Source organism: Panthera onca, chromosome A3, assembly GCF_046562875.1.
Source record: "Panthera onca isolate mPanOnc1 chromosome A3, mPanOnc1 haplotype 2, whole genome shotgun sequence".
Taxonomy (NCBI): domain Eukaryota; kingdom Metazoa; phylum Chordata; class Mammalia; order Carnivora; family Felidae; genus Panthera; species Panthera onca.
In genome coordinates, this window is record NC_138341.1 from 57,433,454 (window position 1) to 57,450,532 (window position 17,079).

The window sequence follows — 17,079 nt, forward strand, 5'->3', positions numbered from 1 at the left end:
GGAGAAGGTGGGATCGGGAGAGATGCCTTAGTTACAGCAATCCTGGGTCCCCCTCCATCGGGGGTTTAAAGACCTTAAAGAGACACAACAGAGGTTGAGGTCTGCGGCTGCAAGTTCTCTTCCTCCCGCTGTTTTCTCTGCCTGGTGCTAGGAAGCAGTATGTCCACTGTGCAGATAATTAGCTGCAAATGTTTGGCTTGCGGGGAGACAAGGTTAGCTGCAGACATGCCAACTCCTTAGAATTACAGGTCTTGGAATTGGAAGGGATTTTGAGTTCCTATCAGATGAGCCAGCCTGCTTCCTTCTGGCAAATGAAGTAGGATTCGCCTCATTTGACAGCCTCGGTTGGGGAAGCAGCTCAGGGTCTACTGGGTGACTTGCCGAAGGTCACACAGCTAGTTCACAGTGGGGGAGCCAGGAACACCATCCCCCAGCCTTTCCAGCTCACCACTGCTATTTTTCTCTTCTTCTGTTGAATAATTATATTTATGATATTCCAGCCGTTCTATTTTTTAAACAACCAAGTACAGGCATTGTATTTTAGGGTTCTATTGAACCCAAATTGGAAAGGGGAGAGAAAAGAAGATAAATTTAAGAGCAGTGGCCTGTGTGGCCCATTAATGTGACAGACTTGGAGCCTACTGAGTGATTTTTGCAGCCCAGGGGTCCCCAAAATAGCAACTCAAAGCTTGACTGTAGGAAAGCCTACCCTTATGTAAGGTTGTTGGGTTTTTTTTTTTATGTTTGTTTATTTTTTGAGCGCGAGAGAGAGAGCGAGCGAGCAAGCCTGGGAGGGGCAGACAGAGAGGGAGAGAGAGAGAGAAATCTCAAGCAGGTTCCGCACTGTCAATGCAGAGCCCAGTGTGGGGCTCAAACTCACAAACTGTGAGATCATGGCCTGAGCCAAAACCAAGAGTCGGATGCTCAACCGACTGAGCCACCCAGGTGCCCCTACCCCTATATAAGGCTTTGATTTTGTTTTTTGCCTGCCTTGTACGTTTTTACCACCATGACCTAAGTATTGTTTCTGGATCTGGGAGGCCCTTCTCAGTAGCGATTCCTAATTAAGCCCTAGTGCCTTAAGGCATTCATCCTGTGTAATGAGATCACCACTCTCCTGTGCACCTAGAATGGTATTAAACTGTGTACCATCCTTTGCAGAACTGAGAAGATTTAATTCACATCATTTTGTGTGGGTCTGAACACTCTCCTAGAAGCCAGCTGAAGAAGGCTGATATTTGGATTACGTTTGGCATTTCATCGTACCTTAGGCAGGCAGCCCTCCTTCATGTAGGAAAAACATCATGTCTTATACACCGTCGTCAGCTTCCAGCCATGTTTTGCCTAGACTGGAAGAACTTGGTCCTTCCTCGTGCCCTACGCTTGAACCCTTGACATCCTGTTTACTACAAGCTGCATTTTATTACTTTCTGGCTGTTCAGAGCAGTTGTCCCTAATGACATCCCTGACGCCTCCCACCCACCCCAGGGCTAAAGTATGGCTAGAGCAAGCGTTTGAAACCAGAATACTAAGAAGCAATTTGTTTTGTCCTGGATGGGCTTTTGAGCATTTACAAGTTGTGCTTATTTTCATTCCTTTTTCTTTTTTTTTTTTTTAAAGTTTGTTTATTTTGAGAGAGTGCGTGCCACATGTGCGGTAGGGGCAGAAAGAGAGGGAGCAAGAGAATCCCGAGTAGGTCCCGCTCCACCGGTGCAGAACTGGGATCATGACCTGCAACCAGGGGTCAGACAGTGAACCAACTGAGCCACCCAGGTGCCCCATATACTTACTTTCATTCTTGATTAAGTAGGAAAAAATGAATTCATTGTATTTGTAATCATCAAGGTTTCGTTTACAGAAGCAGAAGAGTATAGCCTGCCACAACATTTCCCTTTTTTTTTTTTGAAGTCTTTTCCACCTAATCTGTGCCAGCAGCCATTAAAACTGAAGGCAAATCTACCAATTTTGTGGGTTTTTTTTTTCAAATCTACCTATTTTGTAATAAATGGGGCTCATTTACTGATTTTTTCTAAGAAAGCAATGACGTGTGACCACTGAGTATGCAGAGTTTAGAGGCTAGGGAGAGGCCTGCATTCCAGACTCGGTTCTGCCAGTACTTCACTATGATCACTGATCCTTTGGACCCACAGTCTTCTCAAGGTTGAATGTATTTCCTTTGAGCCTCTATTTGCTGGCCTCGGGGAAGGGAAGAAAAGGCACTGTGGTGTGGCACTGCCCCTGGCACCGTGCCCTGCACTCTCACATATGTGACTGAGCTTGGTCCTCACAACCACCCTGTGAGGGACATGCTGACACTTCCTCTTCTGCGGATAAAATCACCAAGACTCCGAGCGCCAAAGCAACCTATACTCTGTTCTATACTCTGCCCACCCAGAATGCAAACTTCTGATCTGCTTGCTGCCTTTCAGAGAAGTTTGACAAAAGGCAGTATGTATTCAGTAAGTTTCAGTAAATTTTACTTCTTTAAATCTATCAGATTCCCTTCATTGCAAAGTAGCTTCCTAAATGATGGTCTTTTCAACTAGTGCCTTGGCTTAAAACTACTTCAGTGGAGGGCGCCTGGGTTGCTCAGTCGGTTGAGCATCCAGCTCTTAATTTCGGCTCAGGTCATGATCTCCTGGTTCATGGGACCAAGCTCTGCATGGTCAGCAAGGCCCTGCTTGGGATTCTCTCACCCTCTCTTCCCCTCCCCCACTTGCTCGCTCTGCCTCTCTCTCAAGTAAACATTAAAAAAAAAAAAAAAAAAAATACTTCAGTGAAGGTCTGAAGTTACCCTTGCCCCTGCTCGAAAGCCTCAGTCGCATTTTAGACGATCAGTTGATTAAAAATGTTTTCTTGGGCACCTGGGTGATTGGTTAAGCTTCTGACTTCAGCTCAGGTCATGATCTCACGGTTCATGAGTTCGAGCCCCGCATCTGGTGAACAGGAGCCCCGCTTCTCTTTCTCTCCCACTCTCCGCCTCTTTCCCTCTCAGCCCCTTGTGGCACCACTCTCTCTGCTTCTCACTGACTTGCGCTCTCTCTCTCTAAAAAAAAAAAGAAATGTTTCCTGTTGTCTCTACCTTTGGAATCTGGGGATTGGGCAGACTGGGGTGGGGAGAAGCTAAATAAAAGAGAAAATAGGTTGAAAATGTAAGCTCCTTCTACAAAGTTTAACTAGTGAAACTGACCTATGGTAGCTTGTTAAGAGAAGCAAAAATGTTTTGGGGGAGGGGCAGCCATAGGCTTTGTGGTTGACACCAGGAAGCAGTGTCCCATAACTGCTGCTGGCTGAGACCCAGCACTGCACTGGGTGGTGTGGAAGGTCTCAGAAAATGGGAGGGAGCTGCTTTATCTTCTAAATGACAATAATTACCAAGCTCACATTACATAGTGAGGGGAGGATCTTTTTATTCAACATGTAATACCTACAGTGGCTTTAAATTAAAGCAGTTAATATGTCTGAGGCTCAAACAAAAGCTTTGAAATGCTCTCAATTTCAAGAAGCCCAAAGGCATTCTTGCTAGCCCTCCCACTTGAGTCTTTCTTCATTTACATGCACCTTATCTCATCTTTTTAAGTTGTGGGTAGTAGGATACTGTTCTTTGCATTTTACTAATTCATACAGAGGACATATTCAGGGTTACCTGAAAGCCCGCCTTCCTGCTTGCAACCCTTCAGCCCCTTCCAGTAAATCAAGCTGTGGGTGTATCAGAGTCCTTTCCTTTCATATGAAAATTTCACCTAAGTTTAAAAACATTTTTTTTAATGTTTATTTATTTTTTTTGAGAGAGAGAGAGTGAGAGTGAGAGCGGGGGAGGTGCAGAGAGAGAAAGGGAGACACAGAATCTGAAACAGGCTCCAGGCTCTAAGCCGTCAGCCCAGAGTCTCATGTGGGGCTCCAACTCAGGAATGGCAAGATCATGACCTGAACCAAAGTTGGATGCTTAACAGAGAGCCACCCAGGCGCCCCTCACCTAACTTTAAAATTTAGAAACAGAAGACCTTTTTTTCGGTGAGTAGGAGTTTTGTTTTTGTTGTTTGCTTTACAGTGAAAGAATGCCCACTTTATCCTCGGGCCCCAGAAAGCATAATGTCTTAGAGTCTAAGGCCAAAGTCGTCTCTTTCCCCCATTCTTGCAGCTGCCTCTTAGACCCAGACCGCCTGCTAGCTGGGCCATGAAAGAGCACGTGCCTGGCTGGTTGCTTGCCTTTTTGAAAGAGGACACCTGGAACCTATGTAGGCCCTTAGGACAGGTGAGCTAGTGCTACCTGTTCCCAAAAACCTGTTGATAAAATGGGTGACAATTTCCTGTTTACCAAAGGAAAAAGGTCTAACAGGTGCCAAGGGGAAAGGAGTGCTGTACTAAAGAGAGACAACAGCTCATCAAGCCACCCGAGCCAGGTGCCTTCTGAGGCACTTAACTATCCAGTGTACTGCCTTCTGAGAAGCAGAGGTGCCCAGAGTTTCGTGTCCTTAGTCTCCTTGCTGGGCCCAAGGTTGAGAGGAATGGTACATACTTATATTTAGTGTGTGTATATACCTTTAAAAAAAACAAAATGAGGGGCACCTGGGTGGTTCAGTTGGTTAAGCTTCCAACTCGACTTTGGCTCAGATTTCATGATTTCAAGGTTCATGAAATCGAACCCCATGTCCGTCTGCACTGTGAGAGTGGAGCCTGCTTGGGATTCTCTATCTGCTCCTCCCCCACTCATCATATCTCTCTCTTTCTCTCTCTCCCCCACCCTCCCCCCCCCAAAATAAGCAATAAAATAAAACATTAAAAATGAGAAGCCTTGCAATGGAAAGATTGCTATTGGCATTGGTTGCATCAGCTATTGAGATCTATTTTGGTGGAAGATTGCAGTAAAAATAATACAAATTGTGGTCATAACTACTAGGTAGGCTCCTTTAAAAATGCAAAATAGCAGCAGCATCTACAGACAAGGCAGAAGTGCTATTTAATGAATCTGAGGGAATCCTGTGGCCCTCGAATGAGCTAAGTAGCAGTCTCCATCAAACCCCTTGGATGTTCTTAAGAGGAGGGAAGGAGGGTTATTCATGACACTGTTAGAGCTCAGACAGACCTTGGAGATCATTGATTGCCCCCCCCCCCCCCTTATTTTACACATGAGGAAACTGAGGCCCTGAGAAGTTAAACAACTTGCCCAACGCCTATGGCCTAACCTGGCCTGGAATCAGTTCTTGGTGCAGTTTGTGCCTAACGTTGCTGTATGATTTCCAGATGACATGGTCTGGCTTCTTAAGCATTTCTTAACCTTTGTTTTCTATGCCTTGTTTAAAACGTGTCAGCCTGCTAACCTCCTGATGGGGTTTCTCAGAGTAGGGTTGGCTCCTTGCGCTGTGTGTTTGCTTCTATCACCTCATGTGTTCCTGGGGACACAGGGACGATGAAGTGACTACTTGTTTGCCTTACTGAAGGTGGGCTTCATCCCCATTGTCTCCATCCCCAAGACGGAGAAGGAAATTGCCAGTTGCCAACCTTCTCATAGTCATAGATACACTGAGTAGGACATTCCAAGTGCCCCTTAGTAGTTCTAAGTGTCCAGGAAAGAACAGTCCTGCCCTAGGCACATCTTTCCTCTCCTGCGGGCATTGTTTGCCCACTGCTGCTGCCTTTATGCTCTGCCCTTACCCCCTTTGGTAAACAAAGATTTAGCAGGAAAATCCAAGGGGAGTTGAAGGGATACACATAGCCTTGAAAACACTTGTTTCACTTTGAAATGCGTAGTCTGACCCACCCTGAATGCCCCAAAAAGCCCTTGGTCAACATCCAGGATTCCATCCCAGGACGGGTAATTTAAGCAGACTGCCTCCTCAGCTGCTCTGGCTTCTTGGTTCTTTCTCTCCTTCCTTTCTTGAGCTTCCCTTGGTCAAAGAAGTTCTCCTTCCAAATGAAGAAGGCTCATTCCCAGACCCAGGGCATGCGAACAGATGCATGTGCTTCTTTAAGAACTTCCAGGTAGACCCAAGGAGAGGGAAGAACAGCCAAGTTTCCAAGAGTAAGAAATCCTTTTATAAGATATGCCCGTGCAGTAGGAGAGAGCCAGCTACAGGTTTAACATGAGACATGCATCTTCTAGTCTCCCTTCCCCATTCAGTCCAATTTCCACCCAAACCGGGCAGCATTGACCTTGGGGAAACAGGTAGCCTCCTCCCAGCATCTTTTGCACTTCGGATTTTGATTTATTTTCAGATATCATAACATTAAAGCCAGCTATGCAAAAGGAAAGTCTGTGCCAACTTTTGAAGCTCTGGTGTTTTTCTCTCATTTGTTGTTAAAATTCTGGGGAATTATGGGAAATAACTGAATAAGTAGGTCTTCAGAGTCTGGCCATTGGAAGCTTGCTCTTTTTGAAGAATTTTATTAGATGTTCACTGGTAAACTTGAACCTCTTTTTCTCTTCCTCTGAGTCTAGTTCTGACTTGTCCACCCATCTAGAAGGGAAGCCACCTGGCCTTGCCCCTGCCCGTGTCCCCCTGTTATGTCTGAACCCACATCCCACAGAGCACCCAGCCCAAACCCAAGAAACTTCCAGGCAAGGAATGGGTGCCTTTACTATCAAAGGTGGATTCCATCAGGCCACTCGTGTCTGTATTTTCCTGATTTTAAGGTTGGCAGTACCCGCTCATCTCAGTACCCTCTGACTCTTGCTCCCATCCTCCCCACCTCCCTTTTCTCACCTCCCTGTTCCTTCGAGTTTCTTCCTTATCAAAGTCATCTCAGCTTTCTGCCTTGTTAGAGGGCTTTAGAACCAGGCCCCACAAACCTTGTTCCTTTGAACAAATTCAGCATGACTTTTAATTAGAGAACAATTCACATCCAGTCTTCCTGAGCTGAGACCTTATTATTCAGCATTAGAATACTCAATTGCATTTCTGTTGTTCAGTACCTCATATTAGGTTGCAAACTTCTTAATGGAACATCTTTTTAATAATGGGCATTGACACTGATTCAGTGTCCAACCCAGACCCAGAGGCAGGATTTTCTGGAGGCTACATTTGCAGGTGGCAGTGGTTATGCTCGCCGTATCATGTTGCATAGGACCCCTCCTCCCCAAGTCCGCAGCAGCGCCTGCCCTCCCCGTCCACAGTGGGTGGGACAGAAGGCTCTCCGTCCCTGGATGTGGGGAAGCCTACTGTTGAAGCCTCCACATTTTTTCTTCTTGAGCTCAAACCCACAACAGAGACAACCCCTGGAGAGCAAGGTGAGTTTAAAGCACATCAGAGTCTTTATGTTAAATTTTTTTTTTAACGTTTATTTATTTTTGAGACAGAGAGGCAGAGCATGAATGGGGGAGGGTCAGAGAAAGAGGGAGACACAGAATCTGAAACAGGGTCCAGGCTCTGAGCTGTCAGCACAGAGCCCGATGCTGATGTGGAGCTCGAACTCACGGACTGCGAGATCATGACCTGAGCCGAAGTCGGACGCTTAACTGACTGAGCCACCCAGCTGCCCCAAGAGTCTTTATGAGTTGAAGGTGAAGCTGTCAGATTGGTAGGTTGGTAGGTATCATTAGCTTGTGCATACAAATAACAGATGTTCAGGAGTCTTGCTTGAGAGAGTGTGTGTGCATAGCTTAGGTGGGTGGCTTTTCTCCAGTGTGTGTGGAAGCCACAAGAAGAGTTATGGGAGAGTCTGTTCAGAAGTGCAAGTGGACTGGGAGCCTGGCTGCCTCAGTTGGTAGAACGGGCAACATTTGATCTCAGGGTCGTGAGCTCAAGCCCCACATTGGGTATAGAGATTACTTAATAGGGCACCTGCGTGGTTCAGTCAGTTAAGCATCTGACTTCAGCTCAGGTCATGATCTCACAGTTCGTGAGTTCTAGCCCCGCATCGGGTGAGCTGAAGCCTGCCCGTGCTCCACCCTCTCTCCCTCTCTTTCTACCCCTTGTGCTCGTTCTCTCTCTCTCTCTCTCTCTCTCCATAAATAAATAAATAAATAAATTTTTTTAAGTTCATATTTCCTTTTTAAAAAAAGATTAATAAAAGAAGAAGTGCATGTGGAAAAAAGATTTTTCCCCCTTGTTTCTTGGAGATGCCCTGCTAGTTCACTGCTTTTGTTTGTAGGTCACACTGCATGGCAAGATTTGTCTGATAGTACAGATGTGGAATAAGCCTTGGCTTTAATGGAGGCTCTCTTGCATGCTCTCCTGCTCAGAGTCCAGACACACCCAGAGCAGTCCAGGCATGGGTGTCAGCTCCGCCTGCAGTAGGCAGTGAACTGTGGACACACTTCAAAGCTTTCTAACCTTCTTGCTCCCTCGTACGAATTCGCCATTAGATTAGGAGATATTTAACGGCTTTGCTCATTCTCACGTTCTCTGATAATGTCCAGGAAGCTTTGCACTTGATTGTGCAGTGGGAAGAGGCTGTTCAGGGTTAGGGAGGTAGGCTGGGTGCATCAGAAGGTGGCATATCTGGTTAGCTAATGAGCGCTAGGAAAACATGGGCACGCCTCATTTCTCAGAATGACTCTCTACACATTGTTAACCTGGACATAGTTCACAGCAAACAGGGTGGAGGAGGGTGAACGGATGATTAACACAGAGGTGACCACGATGCCGAGGGCATATTACAGTGTTCGATACGAGGGTAGCTTCTAACGTAAGAGATGACTGTCGTTTGGGGCGCTGGTTAAGAATTTAACTCTTGAGATTTGAATCACCCTGAAGGGCCCTTACCTACTCATTCAGGAAGTGTTTATCGAGATCTTCAGAATCTTTGTATTATGAGACCCCATCCATCCCCTTATCTCCTGGGTTTGTGTAAAGCAGGGTGCACCTTCTTACTTGGAGAAATTGTACTTGTGTTAATCACAGTAAAACACCTCTCAGAGTAGGCATTGGAAAAGACTTGGGTGAACTTGAGAAGCCGCGGTGTTGTGTACTGAAATCCCACTGGGCTTGCTGATCAGGGGCCGCATTTCAGTCCTGCTCTGCAGTGGCTGCCCCGCCATGGTCTCTGAGAGTCTGTTTTCTGGCCTGTGACGTGGAGACAGTATTCCACCTGTACCCGTGCCCCCGTGTCGCCAGGGTCTGGCACACTGTATGCACTTGCACGGTCTGAGACGACTAAGAGCTCTTTGCTTTATTGTTCTGTCTGGTCCACAACCCCCTCCCCTGTGTGTTCGGTCGGTACCTCTGAAGACGTGAAGAAAGAGCGGGTCGGGAGATCGAAGACAAGACAGACTCCAGAAGAGAATCAAAACTCCTTGCGCGTCAGTTTGGTTTCTTTCAGTTGCTGGGATTTGAGGAGTAAATAGCAATTCTTCCCCAAGTTCTGAACTACTGAGGGGAAAAAAAAGACAGGAGACCCTTAATGAGTGAGGATGCCAGTCCTGGCTGACATCTGCGGGAAGCAGACGTCTCGGGCTGGGACCTCTCGATCAAACAGACCTGCCCCACCAGGCACGGGCGCTGGACCTCCAAAGCCTCCCACAGCGGGTTGGCCCTTGGCCTCCAAGCAGGCCGCACAGTCCCCAGAGTGGTTGCCAGTATGTGCTGTTTGCCAGGCAGGTGGCTCCCAAGAGGCAGAGCAGAGAAGGAGCAGACGCTGCGTGCCCGGTTCCTCTTGCACTGCAGTGGAGAGGAGTGAGGGCCGGACACAGGCAGGAGTGGGATGCGGGCGGAACTGCCACGGAGGAGCCAAAAGTGAGAGGGGAAAGCACACCCAAGAGATGAATCCCACGCATCTGGGCTTCAGTTACCAAAGGGAATCGGCCCACACCATTGGGACACCCTAGGGTAGATCGCAGGCTGCAGCCTCGACTGGATCCAAGCTCAGATGGCTCTGGGAGAGGGTGGAGGGGCTGCCTTCTCTTAGTTTTGCTTCACTTCCTCCCTGGAAGGTGCTTTCCCTGTGCCCTGGCCAGGGTTCCAGGCTTTTAGGACCCTTAGATCTTAACTTCAGAGAAAAAGACAGCATCTTTTCTGACCTCTCCATGAAAAATCTCCGTATTAACCTCAGAGAGGACCGTGTAGCCATACCTGAATTAGTCACTCTGGATGGAGGGATCAGAAACGGGCATCAGCTCTGTCTCACTTGGACCAAACAGAATTGGAGAAAAAAAATCAGGAGGGTTGGGTTGCCAAAGGGATGCCACACATGTCCACTAAGTTTTCAAAATTAACGTGGTTGTGCTGCATAATGGGAATATGGGTGTCTTTGTCCTAAATACTTGTCCCATTTTTCTGGGCATTCGTTACTCAATAAGTTGGGGGAGAGGGTGTAAAAAAAGAAATAAGCAAATGAGACAAGGGGAATATAAGATTGAGAAATGAGAGCCAGGAAGGAGTTCGTCGATACTTGCCAAAAATAGGACACCTAGATACAAGGAAAACCTTTTCATTGGTTTGGGGAAGAAAAGGATCTGTGACTCGAAGGATGCGGAGGGCGGGTGGGTGGTTCTGAGGATTCTTGGTTTTGAAGGTGGTGGCCACCGTCCATCAGATCCATCACCTTCCAAAGACCCTGTCACAGAGGATCCAATCTGAACTCGTCTCTACCAGGAGAGGAGTTCTGCACTCAGGTCCAAAAGAGAGGGGCCTGCATTCTCTGTGCAGCTGTCTTTGTCACTTCCAGCTTACAGTGACCCTCAAGGCTTGCCTTCAACGCAGAGATTACAACATCTCTTCCTGGAAAGCCAGTGCCTACCATACCCTTGAGGTAGCCTTATTTCTGACACTTTGCCAGGATCAGCTCCGCACAGAAACATTTGGGTTTGATCTTGGCTTATATGCATCTCCTCTGCTCACCACAGTCCCTTGCAGCCAGGGCTACCAGTGGTGTAACCGTTCTTGATCAAACTGGGATGTACCCACGGGAGGCCTGATGTAGTGAGCCCTTTCCCCAAAGCCTGGTGGCTGCTCCCACATTTGAGAAAACAAACCCAACTTTTCCAGGGTCTTGGTGGCTGGCTTTCTCTGCCCCTTGAGCCAGCCACATCATGTTTAGACAATCTGGCCCTTCAGGGGTCCTGGTGCTTCCCACAGCCAAGATAAACTCCAGATTTCGGGAAGTCCGGCAAGACACCAGAGTGGGGGGTAGACGGCGTGTTAGGTTTTGGTATGTGGGTTTGGTTTTTGTTTTCATTTTAATTAACTCTTGGTTACCTCCCTCTAAACAGACAGCTACAGACAGTTCTTCTAATTCCTCCCAGAAGAGGGAACAACCTACTCGGACAGTCTCCTCTCCCACATCCTGTGAGCACCGGAGGATTTACACCCTGGGCCACCTCCATGACCCATACCCCACGGACCACTATCACCTCGAACAGGTGCGCGGCAGTCTGGTTCCTTTGAGGGCATGGGGTGGATGGTTCCTGATCTGCAACAGCCTCTTCCTCCTTCCATGTAGCCCGCTGCTCAAGCCCAGGCCTTCTCTGTTCCCCGTATTGACGGTGGTCACAGCAGCTCGTCCTTAGTTTTCTGTGTGCCAGACCCCTTGCTAAACCTTCCGTGTGCTTAATCTCATGGAGTACTCACAAATTATCCCACAGGGCAGGTCCTGGGCATCCCCGGTTGATGGAAGAGAAGGCTGAGGTTTAGAGAGAGAAAGTCCTTGATGGAACAAGTCTCAAATGCAGGCGTGGGTTCTCCACAGGGCTATGCTATCTCCTGAGTTCCTCTGTCCAGAGGGCTTCCTGGCTTTGTGTGAAAGCCCAGAGCCAGGATCGGGACTAAAGAATGCTGTCCGCTTGGCTCAGGCACCCTGGCATCGCGGGTTACAGGCCCAGGCTTGCTTGGGGGGATGTAGCTGGAGTCTGGCATTCAGTAATTCAACAAATATTTACCAAGCGGCGCGGCTGTTTGGCAGAGCAGGCTCCCAAACTGTGGGGCATGGACTGGTGCCTCTGGGGGTGATGTGGCCACCGGTGTGCTTTGGAAAGAAAAAGGGAGCACAGGGTTGTTTTGGTTTAGTTTTTTTTGTTTTTTTTTTTTTTAACATAAAGCTAGATTTATAAGACTCTAAAAAATTTTGTGTGCTTCCTAATATTTTGGCATTAAAAAAAATTTTAACGTTTATGTATTTTTGAGAGAGAACACAAGCAGGAGAGGGGCAGAGGTGCCTGTGTGGCTCAGTCAGTTAAGCATCCGACTTGGGCTCAAGTCATGGTCTCACGGTTTGTGGGTTCAAGCCCTGCATCGGGCTCTCAGCACAGAGCCCGCTTCAGATCCTCTGTCTCCCTCTCTGCCCCTCTCCCGCTCTCTCAAAAATAAACATTTATATAATATATACATATAAAAGACAAAATCACATTATGTAGCTAGAGAGGGGAATTGACCCTTTGAATCACCTTACTTCACAAAATAATTAGCAAAATCTATTTCTGCTCCCAAGATTTGTTTTTATTAATCTAAGATTGTGGTTTTCTGCGAAACTGTCAAGAACCTAACAGGAATTAGGCAACATGTGTGAGGCATGGCCCCTGCCCTCTAGGAGCTCACAGTCTGGTGGGAGTGATGGATAAATGTAATTGCCATGAGATAAATTCTATGGCAATATTCTAATCACGGTAATGGCAACAGGTGTCAGCCGCATCCTGTTGACAGTTGTGTGCACGCTGCACAGATTCTCGTCGTTCTCGAGGTAGCCCTGTGCTGAGAGAGAATCTGAGTCTGCGGCTTTACTCTGGTGGGCTCCCTCAGAGCCGTTCGGAGGACCTCAGGAGTAGGAGATCTCACACTGCCACAACGAGGGTGCTCCGGGGGAGGCAGCCTTAGCGACCCACAGAGATGCCGGTGTCACCCTGGGGGGAGAATGCAGATATGAGGGCTTTGAAAACAAGGGAGCGTGGCTCTCGGGTCCAGCTCGCCTGAGCTCACATTCCAGCTTGCGCTGGACCATCTGTGAGATCCTGGTGGGATTCAAACCCAGGCAGTCCGCCTCCAGATCGGCACTCCTACCCTTTCTATATTTTCCAACCAGATGACAAGGTACTTGTATCATAGCTGCTACTATCCCTTTTTGCTATTTTGAACATGACCCACAGTGCAAAATGCATCTTGTATTGTGACCTGGAATGCATATATTCCCTACACACAGATAACCCACATATGCTACCCTTGTAACATGCAGTGCACTCCAGTATTTTTGTTTCATTGGGAAAAAAGCAGGTCTTAGAAAAGAACACACTGTACAGTAACAGGTGAAACTAATCTGTTAGAAATCAGGATAGTGGTCCTCCCACCCCTGAGGCGTAGAAGGGAACTCAAGGGAGAGGGGCAGTGTCCTAGGGAGGTCTCTCAAGTTCTGCTTCTTGAGCTAGGTGTGTTTAGCTGTCGAAAATTCAGAGTGCATTTTTTCCAATACGCACACTTTCCCCCCTCTATGGTAGTACTTCCACAAAAGGGAAAAAAGATGTCCTGACCCAGGAATGGATCAAGGATCACAATTTGAAATACACCTTCAACCCAGGGGATGTTCAGTAGTTATAGGAGCAGTGAGTTTCTTCCAGAAATGCCTTCGTCAAGGCAAAAGGTACCTAGTGGAGCGTTTTTTCTCTTTTCGGCGCGGCTATACAACCATGTCTCCTTTTCCCCCGGGGCAGCCGATGCCAAGGCCTTACCGCCAGGTGAGCTTCCCGGACGATGACGAGGAGATTGTGCGCATCAACCCCAGGGAGAAGATCTGGCTGACCGGCTACGAGGACTACCGGCACGCGCCAGTGCGGGGCAAATCCCCCGACGCCTCGGAGGACGCCGACTCCTACGTGCGGTTCGCCAAGGGCGAGGTCCCCAAGCACGACTACAATTACCCCTACGTGGACTCCTCGGACTTCGGTCTCGGCGAGGACCCCAAAGGGCGCGGGGGTGGCGTGATCAAGACCCAGCCGTCCCGGGGCAAGTCCCGGAGGCGGAAGGAGGACGGCGAGCGCTCCCGGTGCGAGTACTGCAGGGACATGTTCAACCACGAGGAAAACCGGAGGGGCCACTGTCAGGACGCGCCCGACTCTGTGAGAACTTGCATCCGCCGGGTGAGCTGTATGTGGTGTGCGGACAGCATGCTCTATCACTGTATGTCGGACCCCGAGGGAGACTATACAGACCCGTGCTCGTGCGATACTAGCGACGAGAAGTTTTGCCTCCGGTGGATGGCTCTTATTGCCTTGTCTTTTCTGGCCCCCTGTATGTGCTGTTACCTGCCCCTGCGGGCCTGCTACCACTGCGGGGTGATGTGCAGGTGCTGCGGGGGGAAGCACAAAGCGGCCGTGTGACTCGGTTTCCCTCCCTCCCTTCCTCCTCCCACAGCCACAGGGGAACTTGTCTCTGACATACTCTCACCTTCTTTCTTGCTCCCTGGTACCTTGAGGCGCTATTCCAGCCTGGGGAGCCCGCCTGGTGAACTCTGCACTTTCCCCTCTCCCCACGCAGCCCCCACCAGCCACCCACTCTGCGTCAACCACACACCCATACACACAGGCACACGGTGTTCTAAGGAAAGGAACCTCCGCACAGACACTTGTGTACTATTACCAATCTGTAATCAAGCTAACTGTCTTATACATGTGTTGATTTCATGTCTTTCCTACCCACCTCTTCCAGCGCAAAGGCACCTGCAGTCAGAACTGCTGATTTGGGGTGGGTTTTGTAGTTGGTTTTCCAGGAGATCTTTCTCACGGGTCGGCTTGCCGGTTGCCAAGGAGCAGCGGATTCCTGCAGATAGGTAACGTCAGAATGATGAAACCCTACCGGAAGTATTGTAACCTGCAGTCAGATTATGTATAGGAGGTGAGCTAGTTAACAAACGTCTACCACAAAACAAGATCGCTTTAACTTTTGTAAACCCAAATTTGCCAAGTAAGCTGCAGTTTCTATTTGGAGCCCATAAACATTTCCTGTGCCCTCCCCCTAAAAACCTGACAATTATTTACGATGCAAAACATTCACCCACAACAATGAGAATTGAGCCTTAACTTCAGATTAACTTGTGTGAATCAGGAAATTCCATAAACTGCATTGCATCCTCTTAGACCAGGGGTAGAAAAAGGGGATTTCAGGTTTGTCTGAGCTTCCCCAGTTACCCCTAAAGTAGAACTTTTTAAAACTGTGTCACCACCACTTCTAAAAATTTAGCAATATTAGAAGAAAACACTAATGAAGTTCTGCTCATTGTTTTGCAAACAAGATAGACTATTCACACACAAACCAATGTTCTCCAAAGAGTTCCAGTTGTGAAACACTGAAGTTGTGGTAAAGAAAATTAGAAGGAGCTTCCTCCCACACCCCCACTGGCTATTTTCTCTTAATGGGGGGAAATTTTAAATGTCATAAATTTGAAGAGTGGTGGGTTGCATTTTGTTTGTGGGTTTCTGTTCTTGTTTTCATCCTGGACGGAATCTCACATCACCAAATGCTTTGTTTATACTTGGGGGAAAAAAAACAAGGCCATATGTAAAAACCCTTCCAATGCCTAAGTGTCTTTCTCCTGCATCTCAAAAACCCAGACTTGCCAATTTGGGTGCACAGATGGTTAGGTCAGCAGTCTGGGTCTACCTGTCACCTTGCCATGTAGGAGGCTTCTAATTAGCTGGAAAAGAGTATTTTTCTAGTCTATTGCAAGGAGTAGCCAAATCTTGTCACAGAAAGAAAAGTGAAGAGTGAGTGGTACCTAGCATAGTACAATCAGAACGTCATGGAGACCACAAGGGACAGGCTTGTCAAAGTTGGCCGTTCTTCCCGCCATGATCTTCCTGTGGTAGTTGCCAGCTCAGGGCAGAGCCTGCTGTGTCTCCGCTTCCCCCCATCCCTTCTCTGTTGCACACAGGGCATCGGTCTTCAAGGAAAGAGACTTTTTTCCAGTCTGCCAATCATATTGGGAAAGTACGAGCCATGCTTACCTTCATGGAACATTTTCAGCTCATCTGAGCACCCGCCGCCTTTCTTTAGTCAGATCGTCGATGTAAATACCCAGTGTGCTTACGAGTTAGTTGGTAGACATTTTCATAGGTTGGAGTGAATGGTGTGGCCTTCCAGTTTGGAAAAGTTGCAGAGAGCTGTCAGTCTGGTGATGGAAGAAAAAAGAACTGCTTCCCAGTCTGGAAAACATCTAGAAAACCTTCAGCCAGCCTCCAGATGCTGTCGAGAGGCCATTGCCCCCCACTCTCCAATCCTGAGGTATTTCCTCAGGGCCTTTCTCAAGGTCTCCTCTCTACAAAGCACAACACTAACGTATGTTTTGTTAGACCTCAGTTCCGAGTGCCCCTATTTATTTCAGTAAGAATACACATGTCCCCGCCACTTTTTGTTTGTAGTCTCTATTTACTTGTTGTTTCTATCTTTTTTACCCCTGGTCCTTTTCCACCCTTTTGAAGAGTTATGCTAGTGAATCTTACTTCGCGTATACGTTTTGGTTTGTGAAGGCAGCGGTTAAGGGCACAAGGACAGCCACGGGGACATTTATGTAAATACGTTTCTCTCTAATTGCCACACTGCAGCTGAACAGTGTGGAGTATTTTCCCAGTCAGCTTTGCCATACTGACGTCAATCATTTGAGAGAAATTATTCAGATTTTATTTTTGTATCTGTGGTAACAAAACATTAACCAAAAGATTTGTTTGGAAGCTTCCTCTGACCACCCCCCACCCCCCAGCTATTTGCTCACATTAACAAATTAAAGTGCCTGAAGCATAATTCATTCTTCACCTGTATACTAAAAAAAACCTGTTGTATTGATTTTTTTATAAGCCTTTTTACCTCTGTGTAAAAAATATATATACAAGTGTATGATGTACATTTTAGTTCTTAACTTTTTTTTATGGTTTCTAATATGTATGACCAATGTAGCCATTGCTTTAAGATGTACCATGTAAATATAAACACATCCTATCAGACCGTTGACTTTGGGGTATTTGTCTGGCAGAAGGGTGGGAGGGGCGGTAGAGCCTTGGCACATGCGAGAGTTCTCGCACACAGGCTGGGAAGGGGTTTCCTCTGGAGAAGGACGCGTGGACGCTGCTGTTTTGGTGAGGCCCTTCCCGGCCGTGGCTATGTCATATTCCCCGGGGGAGACTGCAGCTTCTCGGGCTTGGATGCTTCAAGGGAAAGGAATGCTGTG

At 47.7% G+C, this 17,079-nt stretch overlaps 1 protein-coding gene across 2 annotated transcripts in view; it reads left to right on the forward strand.

The window, feature by feature from the left end:
- SPRED2 (sprouty related EVH1 domain containing 2) overlaps positions 1-16,855 on the forward strand; it is a 112,461-nt gene extending 95,606 nt beyond the window's left edge. For both annotated transcript variants that reach the window (XM_060604384.3, XM_060604388.3), the window contains exons 5-6: positions 11,150-11,299; positions 13,574-16,855. In XM_060604384.3, the coding sequence (XP_060460367.1) occupies positions 11,150-11,299; positions 13,574-14,239 (816 nt within the window). In that variant the 3' untranslated portion in view covers positions 14,240-16,855. The remainder of the gene's footprint in view (positions 1-11,149; positions 11,300-13,573) is intronic.
- Positions 16,856-17,079: the final 224 nt, after the last annotated feature.